The 15,398-nt window shown below is 41.1% G+C and overlaps 1 protein-coding gene across 12 annotated transcripts in view; it reads left to right on the top strand.

Annotated features, from left to right (window-relative positions):
* Positions 1-15,398, top strand: part of NSUN6 (NOP2/Sun RNA methyltransferase 6) — an 86,401-nt gene that overhangs the window by 34,391 nt on the left and 36,612 nt on the right. For all 12 annotated transcript variants that reach the window (XM_064368379.1, XM_064368380.1, XM_064368382.1 and 9 more), the window contains exons 8-9: positions 2,202-2,343; positions 13,525-13,673. In XM_064368379.1, coding sequence (XP_064224449.1) covers positions 2,202-2,343; positions 13,525-13,673 — 291 coding nt within the window. The remainder of the gene's footprint in view (positions 1-2,201; positions 2,344-13,524; positions 13,674-15,398) is intronic.

Consider the following 15,398-nt stretch of genomic DNA (forward strand, 5'->3'; position numbering starts at 1 on the left):
GCGGGGGTCTTTTTTGTTGATACTGTTGTTTTCTGTTCGTTAGTTTTTCTTCTAAGTCAGGCCCCTCTTCTGCAGGTCTGCTGCAGTTTGCTGGAGGTCCATTCCAGACCCTGTTTGCCTGGGTATCACCAGTGGAGGCTACAGAACAGCAAAGATTGCCGCTTGCTCCTTCTTCTGGAAGCTTTGTCCCATAGGGGCACTGGCCTGATGCCAGCTGGAGCTTGCCTGTATGAGGTGTCTGTCGACCCCTGCTGGGAGGTGTCTCCCAGTCCCGAGGCACGGTGGTCAGGGATTTACTTGAGGAAGCAGTCTCTGTCCCTTAACAGAGCTGGTACACTGTGCTAGGAGAATCCCCTTTGTCAGGATCAGATGCTCTCTTCAGCGCTGGCAGGCTGGAAAGATTAAGTCCACTGAAGTTGCACCCACAGCCATCCCGCCCCTTCCCCCAGGTGCTCTGTTCTAGGGTGAGGAGAGTTTTATATGTAATTCCCTGACTGGGGCTGCTGCCTTTGCTTCAGAGATGCCCTGCCCAGTGAGGAGGAATCTAGAGAAGCAGTCCAGCAACAGCTGCTTTGCTATACTGTGGTGAATTCCTCCTAGTCCAAACCTCCCAGTCTCAGCACTGTCAAGGGAAAACCGCCTACTAAAGCCTCAGTAATGGTGGATGCCCACCAAGCTCGATGGTCCTAGGTCGACTCCAGACTGCTGTGCTGACAGTGAAAATTTCAAGCCAGTGGTTCTTAGCTTGCTGGGCTCCACGGGAGTGGGACCTGATGAGTGATACCACTTGGCTCCCTGGCTTCAGCATCTTTTCCAGGGGAATAAATGGCTATATCTCACCGAGGTTCCAGGTACCACTGGGGTACCAAAAAACTCCAGCAGGTAGCTGGGTGCCTGCCCAAACGGCTGCCCAGTTTTGTGCGTGAAACCCAAGGCCCTTGTGGTGTAGACTCATGAGGGAATCTCCTGATCTGCGGATTGCAAAAACCATGGGAAAAGCGTAATACCTGGGCTGGGTAGCACAGTTAGTTCCTTCTCTTGGCTGGGGAAGGGAGTTCCCCTGACTGCTTGGACTTCCTGGTTGAATGATGCCCCACCCTGCTTCTGCTTGCTCTCTGTGGTTTGCACCCACTCCCTAACCAGTCTCAATTAGATGAACTGGGTACCTCAGTTGGAAATGGAAAAATCACTCACCTTCTGGGTTGATCTTGCTGGGAGCTACAGACCAGAGCTGTTTCTCTTCAGCCCCTCCCAGATTTTCGCCTCTTATCTTTATTGACTTTGACTTAAAGTGTTACTCTATAAAATTTTCTTGAACTATGTTTTATACCACACCAGAACATTTTGCTATGCTATATAGAGGTTTTGGCTCATATTTTTCCAGTTTTGGCTGCCAGAATTCATAGGAATTTTATGTGGCTAGCTGGAAGATATTAAAATAACCACTTTTACAAGTAGCATTGATTTGCATCTGTCTGTCTCAAAGCACTTTAAGGCTGCCGTCTAACAGCATTAGCTGATGTTCTTTCAGAGATGAACAAGGGACGTCAAATTGGTGATTTTTAATGTTTGCCTCCAATGGATGTTTTTAAGTTTCTTTATAAGATTGCAAATACTTTTTGGTTTTGCATTTTGTTGATTAAAAGTAGTTAGTCATTATAAGATTTTTTTTTTAGGCTGGGGGCAGTGGCTTACTTCTGTAATCCCAGCACTTTGGAAGGCCGAGGCAGGCGGATCGCCTGAGGTCAGGAGTTTGAGACCAGCCTGACCAACATAGAGAAACCCCATCTCTACTAAAAATACAAAAAATTTAGCCTGGACGTGGTGGCAAATGCCTGTAATCCCAGCTACTTGGGAGGCTGAGGCAGGAAAATCGCTTGAACCCGGGAGGCGGAGGTTGCCATAAGCTGAGATGGCACCGTAGCACTCCAGCCTGGGCAACAGGAGCAAAACTCTGTCTCAAAAAAAAAAAAAAAAAAAGATTATTTTTCTGGCAAGAATGTGCATTTTCTTAATGGAAAGACATGGTATTTAATGTAAATTGGATATACATTTGGTTAATGGGTTCAGGTTTTAAAGTAGGGATGGGAGGATAGTGGAAAAGAGTATAATTTTTCATCTGTTTTTCTGATTTTTTATGACTGCTTTGGATTTATAGTTTTTTCTTTTAATGTGTTTGTGTGTGCGTGTTTTCTTTTTAGGGAGAAGTTATAGCACTAGATAAAATCTTCAACAAAGTAGAAAAAATAAAGCAGAATGCATTATTGTTAGGACTGAATTCCATCAGGGCATTCTGCTTTGATGGAACAAAGGCGGTTAAACTTGATATGGTGGACACAGAAGGTGAGAAATTTGATTTTCTTTTTTTTAATTGAAATCATATATATTTGTGGGATGCAGTGTGATGTTGTGACATGTCTATAATTTTGTATACAATATGGAATGATTAAAACAAGCTAATTAACATATCCATCACTGTACTTACCCTTTTTTTGTGGTAATTTGAAATTTACTTTCTTAGCAGCTTTGAAATATAAAATACATTGGTATAGTCACCATACTGTGCACTAAATCTCAAAAACTTATTCCTGCTGTCTAATTGAAACTTTGTGCCCTTTGAACAGCATCTCCCCATTCCTTTCTCCTCCCTCCTCCCCCAGCCTCTGGTAACCATTATTCTACTCTGTTTCTGTGAGTTTGACCTTTTTAGATTCGCCACTTAAGTGAGAACATGTAATGTTTGTCCCTCACTGCCTGGCTTATTTCACTTAGCATAGTATGATGTCTTCCAGGTTCATGCATTTTGTTGCAGATGACAGAATTTCCTTCTTTCTTTTTTTTTTTTTAAGGTATTCCATTGTGTATATGTACCACATTTTCTTTATCCATTCATTTCTTGATGGGTTTCATACCTTTACCATTGGGAATAATGCTGCAGTGAAATGAGAGTGCAGATATCTCTTTGACATTCTGATTTCAGTTCCTTTGTCTGTATACCCAGTAGTAGGATTGCCGGATAATACAGTAGTTCTATTTTTAGTTTTTTGAAGAACCTCAATAATGTTCTCAGTGGCTCTAGTAATTTAAATTCTCACCAGTAGTGCAGGAGCATTCTCCTTTCCTATGGAGTTTGTTTTTCTCTGCATCCTTGCCTGCGTTTGTGTGTGTGTGTGTGTGTGTGTGTGTGTGTGTGTGTGTGTTTATAATAGCCATTTTAACTGGGGTGAGGTGATACCTCATGATGGTTTTCATTTGCATTTTCCTGATGATTAGTGATATTGGGCATTTTTTCATATACCTGTTGGTATTTGTATGTCTTTGTTGGAGAAATGTGTGTTAGGTCCTTTGTCTTTTTAATAGGTCTGTATTTTTGAAAGACCTATTTTGGAATAGGTCTTTATTTTTTAAAGATAGTTTTACTGAATATTAAATTCTTGGTTGACAGGTTTTTTTTTTCTTTTTGTACTTTGTATATGCCATGTTACCATCTTTTGGCCTCCATTGTTCTTGATTAACAATCAACTGCTAATCTTTTACAGTTCCTTAGTACACGACAAGTTGTTATTCTCTTGCTGCCTTTAACATTTTCTCTTTGCTTTTGACTTTCAACATTTTTATGATGATGTATCTGGTTGTGGATCTTTTTGCATTTGTCCAACTCAGAGTTAGTTGTTCTTTTTCAATGTGTAGCTTGATTGTCATCAAATGTGGATTATTTTCAGCCATAATTTTTTGAATATTTTCCTGCCTTTTTTCTTTCTTTCCTTTTGGGACTACCTAAGTTGTCTTAGTAATGCCTACGTTGTCTTAATAATGTCACACATTTCTCTGAAGTTGATGTTCATTTTTATTTCTTTCTGACCTTTAGATTGTAACCAAAAAGCAGGTTAGTTGCATGCCACATTTAGAGTCCAATTAACAAGAGTGAGGTCCGGTAGAAGGAAAATGGTTTATTCCAAAGCTAGCTTAGGTAATGAGGCACAAAACATCCTGCCTTTATATGTGCTGCTTCACCTTTGGAGCAGAAAGCAGACACTTTTATAAGGTAAGTGGGGAAGTGAACAAGGGCAGAGGTCCCACTGCTAGCTGGTGCATAATCTAACGGACAGTTGAACTGTCACCTTCCTGGACAGAAATAAGTTGTGGCCAAGCAGGCATGATTTCAATATGTCCTCCTGGTGGATGAAAGTTCCTTCCTACTCCCTACAAGTGCTGCAATCCCTAGAGGGTGGAAGTTTTAAGACCACCCCTTCGAGGTGAAAGTTCCCTGGCCAGTATTGTTTGATCTACTACTTGACTGTCACTTCTCATGGAGAGATCTGTCTTGGAGGCTTAGTTAGAAGAACTTGCCCTGCAGGGAATATCTGGTGAGGGGAAAGTGTGTAAAAGGTTAAATTTGCATTTTTGAAGGACTAAGTAGGAAACAAACAGGGAATGGGGAAAGGGGAGAAAAGAATAGAAAATAATTTTAAAAATAGTAATTCATTCCTTTTTCTTAGAAAAATGCAGGTACTCGGTTACAAGATTACATAATCTATATTCAGCTGTCTTAAAGTACATTTTTTTCTCCTGTCAGCTTAACTCTGGTTGAGCCCCTCTAGTGGGTTTTTTTTTTTAAGATACTGTATTTTCAACATTTTGATTTCCTTTTTTAAAAATTAATGTCTCTCTATTGATACTCTCTATTTTATGAAACATGACGATCATATTTCCCTTTACTTTTTAAAGCATGTTTTCCTTTCCTTTAATTCTTTAAACATATTTTTATTGGTTGCTTTAAATTTTTTGCCTACTAAGTCTGGCAGCTAAACTCGATCAAAGTTTGCTTTGTTCGCTGCTTTTTTTTCCCTACCAGTGGGTCACACTGTCCTTTTTCTTTCCATATCTCATATATTTTTCTTTTTTTGGTTGAAAACGGGACGTTTTAGATCATACATTGTAACGACACCTTGAATGCTAATTCATCTCCTCCCCAGGTTTGTTGCGATTGTTTGCTTATTTGTTTAGTGTCATGGCTGGACTCTTAGTAAAGTCTATTTCTTCAGCATGTGCAGCTGAGATGTCACTCCTCAGCAGCTTTTTTGACATGGGCACAGTAATCCTAGGATCACAGTGGTTTTAGTTTTAGCAGGGCTTTCTTTGTGTCTTTCTCTGCTCTTTGTGTTAAAAACTGTGTGCTTCAGGTATGAAAAACCACTGTTACCCTCCACTAATTGCAGACTGATTGCTTTATTCTTTTCAACAGAGCTCTGGGACATAAGGTGTCCCATCATCTGATCCAATGAATATGAGAGCCTTTGCATAGGTAATCTTTGACCAGACTTTGAGGTTTTTCCCAGCCCAGAAGGCTCTTCTCACTGTCTCACACCTTGATTCTTTCATCAGCTTCTCTTCTCTTTGGTTTAGCTGCTGCTTTTCTGGAGCTCCCAGCCTCCTCTTAATTGCTCATCACTGCAGTCTCTATTACTTTCAAGAGTGTGCTGACACTGAAAATTCCCCACTATCCGTTCTAAATAAAGTTAGTTTGTTACAGTAGGTAGCTAGTCAGACAGAAACAGGGCAGGAGACAGCCCCCAGTACCAGGAATGTCAAGCAAACATTAGGTGATGGTTGGGCGGTTGTTAACTGTCTTTAAAATAATCATTGGTTGCAGCCAGTGCCAGGGAAAGGCAGTCTCCGAAAAGACAGAAAAAACCTGAATCTGGTGATTAGCTCCCAGGAGTTGGGCAAGTGGGCTTACACGTGCACACAAAGAGGCAGAGGGAAAAGGACCATATACAAAAGCTCAAGATGTGTTAAATAGTATCAATAGTTTAAACTGAGAATAACTGGAGGCAGATATAGATGAGTATTGATATTATAGTGGGGAAGATTTTAACGCATGAAAGCAAAGATAATAGAATGCAACAACAGATAGATCTAATAGTCAATTTTTTTTTTTATTGCATTTTAGGTTTTGGGGTACATGTGAAAAACATGCAAGATTGTTGCATAGGTGCATACGTGGCAGTGTGATTTGCTGCCCTCCTCCCCTTCACCTGTATGTGGCATTTCTCCCCATGCTATCTCTCCCCAACTCCCCACCCCCCGCTGTCCCCCCCACTCCCCCCAATAGACCCCAGTGTATAGTGCCCCCCTCCCTGTGTCCATGTGTTCCCATTGTTCAACACCCGTCTATGAGTGAGAACATGCAATGTTTGATTTTGTGTTCTTGTGTCAGTTTGCTGAGAATGATGGTTTCCAGGTTCATCCATGTCCCTACAAAGGACGCGAACTCATCGTTTTTGATGGCTGCATTGTATTCCATGGTGTATATGTGCCACATTTTTCCTTTCCAGTCTATCATCGATGGGCATTTGGGTTGGTTCCAGGTCTTTGCTATTGTAAACTGTGCTGTAATGAACATTCATGTGCATGTGTCCTTGTAGTAGAATGATTTATAATCCTTTAGATATATACCCAGTAATGGGATTGCTGGGTCAAATGGAATTTCTATTTCTAGGTCCTTGAGGAATCGCCACACTGTCTTCCACAATGGTTGAACTAATTTACACTCCCACCAACAGTGTAAAAGTGTTCCTATTTCTCCATATCCTCTCCAGCATCTGTTGTCTCCAGATTTTTTAATGATCGCCGTTCTAACTGGCGTGAGATGGTATCTCAATGTAGTTTTGATTTGCATTTCTCTAATGACCAGTGATGATGAGCATTTTTTCATATGCTTGTTGGCCTCATGTATGTCTTCTTTTGTAAAGTATCTGTTCATATCCTTCACCCATTTTTGAATGGGCTTGTTTGTTTTTTTTCTTGTAAATCTGTTTTAGTTCATTATAAATTCTGGATATCAGCCCTTTGTCAGACGGGTAGGCTGCAAAAATTTTTTCCCATTCTGTTGGTTGCCGATTCACTCTATTGACTGTTTCTTTCGCCGTGCAGAAGCTGTGGAGTTTGATTAGGTCCCATTTGTCTATTTTGGCTTTTGTTGCCAATGCTTTTGTTGTTTTGGTCATGAAGTCCTTGCCTATGCCTATGTCCTGAATGGTTTTGCCTAGGTTTTCTTCTAGGGTTTTTATGGTGTTAGGTCTTATGTTTAAGTCTTTAATCCATCTGGAGTTAATTTTAGTGTAAGGTGTCAGGAAGGGGTCGAGTTTCTGCTTTCTGCATATGGCTAGCCAGTTTTCCCAACACCACTTATTAAACAGGGAATCCTTTCCCCATTGCTTGTTTTTATCAGGTTTGTCAAAGATCGGATGGTTGTAGATATGTTGTGTTGCCTCCAAGGCCTCTGTTCTGTTCCATTGGTCTATATCTCTGTTTTGGTACCAGTACCATGCTGTTTTGATCACTGTAGCCTTGTAGTATAGTTTGATGTCCGGTAGTGTGATGCTTCCTGCTTTGTTCTTTTTGCTTAGAATTGACTTGGCTATGCGGGCTCTCTTTTGGTTCCATATGAAGTTTAAAGTGGCTTTTTCCAGTTCTGTGAAGAAGGTCATTGGTAGCTTGATGGGGATAGCGTTGAATCTGTACATTACTTTGGGCAGTATGGCCATTTTCACGATATTGATTCTTCCTAACCATGAACATGGAATGTTTCTCCATCTGTTTGTGTCCTTTCTTATTTCGTTGAGCAGTGGTTTGTAGAGGTCCTTTACGTTCCTTGTTAGTTGTATTCCTAGGTATTTTATTCTCTTTGTAGCAATTGTGAATGGCAGTTCATTCTTGATTTGGCTCTCTTTAAGTCTGTTATTGGTGTATAGGAATGCTTGTGATTTTTGCACATTGATTTTATATCCTGAGACTTTGCTGAAGTTGCTTATCAGTTTCAGGAGATTTTGGGCTGAGATGATGGGGTCTTTTAGATATACAATCATGTCGTCTGCAAATAGAGACAATTTGACTTCCTCCTTTCCTAATTGAATACCCTTTATTTCTTTTTCTTGCCTGATTGCTCTGGCTAGAACTTCCAGTACTATATTGAATAGGAGTGGTGAGAGAGGGCATCCTTGTCTAGTGCCAGATTTCAAAGGGAATGCTTCCAGTTTTTGCCCATTCAGTATGATATTGGCTGTTGGTTTGTCGTAAATAGCTTTTATTATTTTGAGATATGTTCTGTCGATAACTAGTTTATTGAGGGTTTTTAGCATAAAGGGCTGTTGAATTTTGTCAAAGGCCTTCTCTGCATCAATTGAGATAATCATGTGGTTTTTGTCTTTGGTTCTGTTTATGTGATGAATTACATTTATAGAGTTGCGTATATTGAACTAGCCTTGCATCCCCGGGATGAATCCTACTTGATCATGGTGGATAAGCTTTTTGATATGCTGTTGTAGTCGGCTTGCCAGTATTTTATTGAAGATTTTTGCATCTATGTTCATCATGGATATTGGCCTGTAGTTTTCTTTTCTTGTTGAGTCTCTGCTGGGTTTTGGTATGAGGATGATGTTGGTTTCATAAAATGATTTGGGAAGGATTCTGTCTTTTTGGATTATTTTCAATAGTTTCAGTAGGAATGGTACCAGTTCCTCTTTGTATGTCTGGTAGAATTCGGCTGTGAACCCATCTGGACCTGGGCTTTTTTTGGGTGGTAGGCTCTTAATTGCTGCCTCGACTTCAGATCTTGTTATTGGTCTATTCAGGGTTTTGACTTCTTCCTGGTTTAGGCTTGGGAGGAGGCAACTGTCCAGGAATTTATCCATTTCTTCCAGGTTTTCTAGTTTATGTGCATAGAGTTGTTTGTAATAATCTCTGATGATGGTTTGAATTTCTGTGTAATCTGTGGTGATATACCCTTTATCATTTTTTATTCCATCTATTTGGTTATTCTCTCTTTTCTTTTTTATTAATCTGGCTAGTGGTCTGTCTATTTTGTTGATCTTTTCAAAAAACCAGCTCCTGGATTTATTGATTTTTTGTAGGGTTTTTCATGTCTCTATCTCCTTCAATTCTGCTTTGATCTTAGTTATTTCTTGTCTTCTGCTAGGTTTTGAGTTTTTTTGATCTTGCTCCTCTAGCTCTTTCAGTTTTGACGATAGGGTGTCAATTTTAGATCTCTCCTTTCTTCTCATGTGGGCACTTATTGCTATATATTTCCCTCTAGAGACTGCTTTAAATGTGTCCCAGAGATTCTGGTATGTGGTGTCTTCGTTCTCGTTGGTTTCGAAGAACATCTTTATTTCTGCCTTCATTTCATTGTTTATCCAGTCAACATTCAGGAGAAAGTTGTTCATTTTCCATGAAGCTGTGCGGTTCTGGGTTGGTTTCTGAATTCTGAGTTCTAACTTGATTGCACTGTGGTCTGAGAGACTGTTTGTTATGGTTTCCGTTCTTTTGCATTTGCTGAGGAGTGATTTACTTCCAATTATGTGGTCAATTTTAGAGTAGGTGTGATGTGGTGCTGAGAAGAATGTATATTCTGTGGATTTGAGGTGGAGAGTTCTGTAAATGTCTATTAGGTTTGCTTGGTCCAGATCTGAGTTCAAGTCCTGGATATCCTTGTTAATTTTCTGTCTCGTTGATGTGTCTAATATTGACAATGGTGTGTTGAAGTCTCCCACTATTATTGTGTGGGAGTCTAAGTCTCTTTGTAAGTCATTAAGAACTTGCCTTATGTATCTGGGTGCTCCTGTATTAGGTGCATATATATTTAAGATCATTACCTCTTCTTTTTGCATTGATCCTTTTACCATTATGTAATGTCCTTCTTTGTCTCTTTTGATCTTTGTTGCTTTAAAGTCTATTTTATCAGAGATGAGCATTGCAACTCCTGCTTTTTTTTGCTCTCCATTTGCTTGGTAAATCTTCCTCCATCCCTTTATTTTGAGCCTTTGTGTATCCTTGCATGTGAGATGGGTTTCCTGGATACAGCACACTGATGGGTTTTGGCTTTTTATCCAATTTGCTAGTCTGTCTTTCGATTGTGGCATTTAGTCCATTTACATTTAGGGTCAATATTGTTATGTGTGAATTTGATCCTGCCATTTTGATGCTAGCCGGCTGTTTTGCCCGTTGGTTGATGCAGATTCTTCATTGTGTTGATACTCTTTACCATTTCGTGTGTTTTTGGAGTGGCTGGTACTGGTTTTTCTGTGTGTAGTGCCTCTTTCAGGAGCTCTTGTAAAGCTGGTCTGGTGGTGATGAAATCTCTGAGTACTTGCTTGTTCACAAAGGATTTTATTTTTCCTTCACTTATGAAGCTTAGTTTGGCTGGATATGAAATTCTGGGTTGAAAGTTCTTTTCTTTAAGGATGTTGAATATCGGCCCCCACTCTCTTCTGGCTTATAGGGTTTCTGCTGAGAGATCTGCTGTGATTCTGATGGGCTTCCCTTTGAGGGTAACCCTACCTTTCTCTCTGGCTGCCCTTAGTATTTTCTCCTTCGTTTCAACACTGGTGAATCTGACAATTAGGTGCCTTGGGGTTGCTCTTCTAGAGGAATATCTTTGTTGTGTTCTCTGTATTTCCTGGACTTGAATATTGGTCTGCCTTGCTAGATTGGCGAAGTTTTCCTGGATAATATCCTGAAGAGTATTTTCCAGCTTGGATGCATTCTCTTCTTCACATTCAGGTACACCTATCAAACGTAGGTTAGGTCTTTTCACATAGTCCCATATTTCTTGTTGACTTTGTTCATTCCTTTTTACCTTGTTTTCTCTAATCTTGCATTCTCTTTTTATTTCATTGAGTTGATCGTCGACCTCTGATATCCTTTCTTCTGCTTGGTCAATTCGGCCATTGAAACTTGTGCATGCTTTGTGAAGTTCTCGTGTTGTATTTTTCAGCTCCATCAATTCACTCATATTCCTCTCTAAGTTGTCCATTCTCGTTAGCATTTTGTCAAGTCTTTTTTCAAGGTTCTTAGTTTCTTTGCATTGGGTTAGAACATGTTCTTTTAGTTCACGGAAGTTTCTTACTATCCACTTTCTGAAAGCTGATTCTGTCATTTCATCATGCTCATTCTCCATCTAGTCTTGTTCCCTTGCTGGTAAGGAGTTGTGATCCCTTGTAGGAGGAGAGGTGTTCTGGTTTCGGATGTTTTCATCCTTTTTGCACTCGTTTCTTCCCATCTTTGTGGATTTATCCACCTGTCGACTTTGTAGTTGTTGACTTTCTGATTTTGGTAAGTTTTAAGTCTGCAGCAGCAGAACTCATAAACCTCCTTTTTTTTCCCCTAGGTGTTCTGTCCCAGGGAGTTAGGGCTTTATGAGTTTCCGCTGTGCTGCTGCCGTTTTCCCTGCCCACAAGGAGGCAGCCTAGTCACTCTTAGCCTGCAGAGGCTTCGCTGAGCTGCTGTGGGCTCCGCCCAGCTGCGGTGTGAACTTCCCTGCAGTCCTGTTTATATGGGTGTAGTTAGAACTGCTTCCTCTATGTTGGCCTGCCTCTGTAGTGACGGAGTCTCTCTGTAATGGCGGGTTGCCTTGGCGACGGCAGGTTGCCTTGGGAACTGCAGGCTGCTTCCGTAATGGCAGACGCCCCTCCTCCACAAAGCTGGACCGTCCCGGGTTCAGTTGTGTTTGCCGTGAAAGTCTCAACCCAGAGTGTTTCTAATTGCTGTTTTTTTCTTTTTGTTTTTGTTTCTGTGGGGGTGGGACCAGCCGGGCCTGGTCACCTGGCTCCCTGCCTCAGAGCCTTTTGTTTTTTAGTTGAACGGTTGGCTCTCTACCAGGTGACCTGGTTGCCTGTTGAATAGGCGCCGGGATCTGTGTGATTTCCCGTGCGGCGACCCACTGCGCTGGCTGAAACCACGGCTCTGAGATTCGTGGTGCTTTTTTGCCCGGGAATCTTCTGGCCTGGCTCCCTGCTTCAGCTCCCCTTGCTGGCTAAGAGGGGACACAGTATTGTTTACTCTGCATCAGGAGCCACTGCGCCAGCTGAAACCGCGGCTCTGAGATTTGTGGCGCTTTTTTGCCCGGGAATCTCCTGGCCTGGCTCCCTGTTTCAGCTCCTCTTGCTGGCTAAGAGGGGACACAGTTTCATTTACTCTGCACTGGGAGCCGCTGCGCTGGCTGAAACCATGGCTCTGAGATTCATGGTGCTTTTTGCCCGGGAATCTCCTGGCCTGGCTCCCCGTTTCAGCTCCCCTTGCTGGCTAAGAGGGGACACAGTCTAGTTTACTCTGCACTGTGAACCCCTGTGCCAGGGCGCAGGCCAAACAGCCGCGCTGGCCAAAACAGCCGCACTGGCAACCTGTGGGGCTCCTCCGCCTGTGAATCTCCTGGTCTGTGGGCAGTAAAAATCCATCTGGAAATGCGGCGTCCACTCACCCTCTGCGCTTTCACTCGGACCTGCAATCCTAAGCTCCTCCTAACCGGCCATCTTGGATCTCTCTCAATAGTCAATATTTATGTATGTAAAAAAATCTGATCGGGTGCAGTGGCTCATGCCTGTAATCCCAGCACTTTAGGAGGCCAAGGTGGGTCACAGACCTTAAAAATAATTGCTTACTTTGAAAAGAATTTCTTCTAAGACAGTAGGTAAGAAAGCAAAGATGGTTATAGACAGAGGTGAGTTTGATTGGTAATCACTTCGATTTAACAGCTTTGCAATCAGAGAAAAGCAGAAGGTGATGTTGGAGTGAGGTTTGTAATGTTGCTGCCAGTCCTGCAGAATACTAACCACCTTTAAATATAAGCAGCCATACTTGGGGAGGCTGAGGTGGGTGGGCCTGACTTGAGGCCAGGACTTTGAGATCAACCTGGCCAACATGGAAACCCCATCTCTGCTAAAAAATACAAAAATTAGCTGGGTGTGGTGTCACACGCCTGTAGTCCCAACTACTCAGGAGGCTGGAGCACGAGAATTGCTTGAACCTGGGAGGCAGAGTTCATGCCACTGCACTTCAGCCTAGAAGGCCACAGGGTTAGCCTCTGTGTCAAAAGTAAATAAGTAAATAAAAGGAATCGGCAACAATATCTTGCTTGCAGCAGACAGCATAAATATGTAAGCAGACCACTTAATTTCACAGCTTCCTCCAATAACATTAAATAGATCAGAATTTGAAGAAAATTATTCAGGTGAATGCAGAGGAAAACTTGGTGGCAGATTGAATCGACAGGGGATACTGACTCATTCTACCCATTCTAGACCATAGCCATTCTGATGGCCACAGAAACTAAGGAGACTGAGGAACACCAGAACCAGTGTGTTTCCCTACAACTGAACAGGCTTTTTCTCTGGGGCTGTCTTCAGTAGGAATTACCAAGAGAAGTATCCATTTCCAGAACCACTAGAATTAATTCCATGTCCTAGCTTTGATTAACTGTGGCTTCAGAAGTTTGTGGTACAAGGTCTTGTGTGATTAGGCCTTGGTTTGTACTGTATCAACAGAATAACTCCCAACTATAGCTACATTTTTAACCTTTCTACCACATCAAATATATATTAGGTATAAGTCAGAATTAACCAGCTACATGATTAAAGGGAGAAATTTTTTTTTATTCTAGATTATGATTTTAAATTCCTATCTCAGGAATTTTCTAGTCTAAACCTGTATGGCACATAGTAAACATGTTTATAATTGTCTTTATAGGGGAACCTCCGTTTCTACCAGAAACCTTTGACCGAATTCTTCTGGATGCACCCTGTAGTGGAATGGGACAGAGACCAAACATGGCCTGTACTTGGTCTTTGAAGGAAGTGGCATCATATCAGCCATTACAGCGAAAACTCTTCACTGCGGTATGTGATGGTCTGTTGCTGTGAAAGAAAGTTGACTTTTGCTAGTTTGATGTTTAAACCACTGAGAGCAATCTTCATAGCAGCATTCATTACAATACCCAAGAGTATTGTAATGAATGGGAACAACCCAAGAGTCTGTTGACAGATACATGGATGAACAGAATGTGCTATATCCATACATAGAACATTATTCAGCCTTCAAAGGTAATGAGATTCTGATACATGCACAACATGGGTGATCCTGGAAAACATTATGTTCGGTAACATGAACCACACACAAAAGGAAAAATGCTATATGATTTTGCTTATATGGGGTCACTGAGCAACTTCATAGAGACAGAAGAATAGATATTACCAGGCATTGTGGGGCTGGGAGATTGAGGAGCTTTTGTTTAATGGGTACACACTTGCAGTTTGGGATAATGAAAAACCTCTGGAGATGGATAGTGGTGATTGTTGTCCAACAATGTGACTGTGCTCAATGTCGTTATTTGACTTAAAATGGTACATTTTGTGTTATATATTTTACTACACACACACACACACAAAAAAAAAAAATAACTAAGAGGATATAGTTTTAAATACAGGAAGCTTTCCTTTAAGTTGACTCACTTTTAAGATATACAGGCAATAGTAGAATTTTTTCACTGAGACATTTAATAAATTTCAAATATTCTGCCCTATTTGAAAAAAGGTCACTGAGTTGTTAACTTCTAGTTACTAACTGATATCAACAATTAGATATAAAATAAATTACTCTTTTTTTAAAAAAATAGAGTTCTTGGCCTGGTGTGGTGGCTTGCGCCTGTAATCCCAGCACTTTGGTAGGCCGAGGCAGCCAGATCACTCAGGAGTTTGAGACCACCCAGGCCAACATGGCAAAACCTGTCTCTACTAAAAACGCAAAAAATTAGTCGGGCATGGTGGTATGTGCCTGTAGTCCCAGCTACTCAGGAGGCTGAGGCAGGAGAATCACTTGAACTTGGGAGGCAGAGGTCACACCACTGCACTCCAGCCTGGGCAAAAGAGCAAGACTCTGTCTCAGAAAAAAAAAAAAAAAAAGTTTCTTGGGTCATCTTTAGAGGAAGAAAGTCCAGTAGGAAGCAAAACTCATTGATAAAAGCAGGAAGAGATAGTGGCCACTGTAGGATATAGGAGAACCATAAAAACTTTACCAATTTAACTTGTCTCCAGTACTTTGAGAAGAAGCCCTGATAGAACATTTTGAGGATTTCTTCTAGTCTTCTGAAAATGACTCAGTGGATTTCAGAGAGTATAGACAGTGTTTGATCATAGATGAATTCATTATTTCCCCCATCCCTCCAAAATACAAGGCTACAACAACAATGGATGTTCTATAATTATTTAGTCTCTAAAGTTGTCTTTGAGTACATTCCTATTCAACTCTGCTGGTGTTTCCTTTCATACACAAAGGTAGCGCTGGTTGTGGATTATTTAACTTCTTTTTCTATAAAGTCTTCAAAGAACACATCCTCTGAATTAAAACAGCAAGCAGCGAAAAGGAAGCTTTACTTATAGCCAAAACCCACTTTGACTTGAGAATAAAATTAGGATACTTCTATAAAGGACTTGGATTTTTGTTCTTTTTAGGTCATAGCAAAAAATTTTAAAAGGCTACTAGGAGTAGATGAAAGATCTCAATGAGAAGGAAAAGCTGACAGTATGTGAGAGAGATATTGAGAATATAGCAGGTGTGCCATTTGG

The sequence above is a fragment of the Aotus nancymaae genome, unplaced genomic scaffold (genome assembly GCF_030222135.1).
Source record: "Aotus nancymaae isolate 86718 unplaced genomic scaffold, 86718_ANA_hifiasm-v0.15.2.pri h1tg000077l, whole genome shotgun sequence".
NCBI lineage: Eukaryota > Metazoa > Chordata > Mammalia > Primates > Aotidae > Aotus > Aotus nancymaae.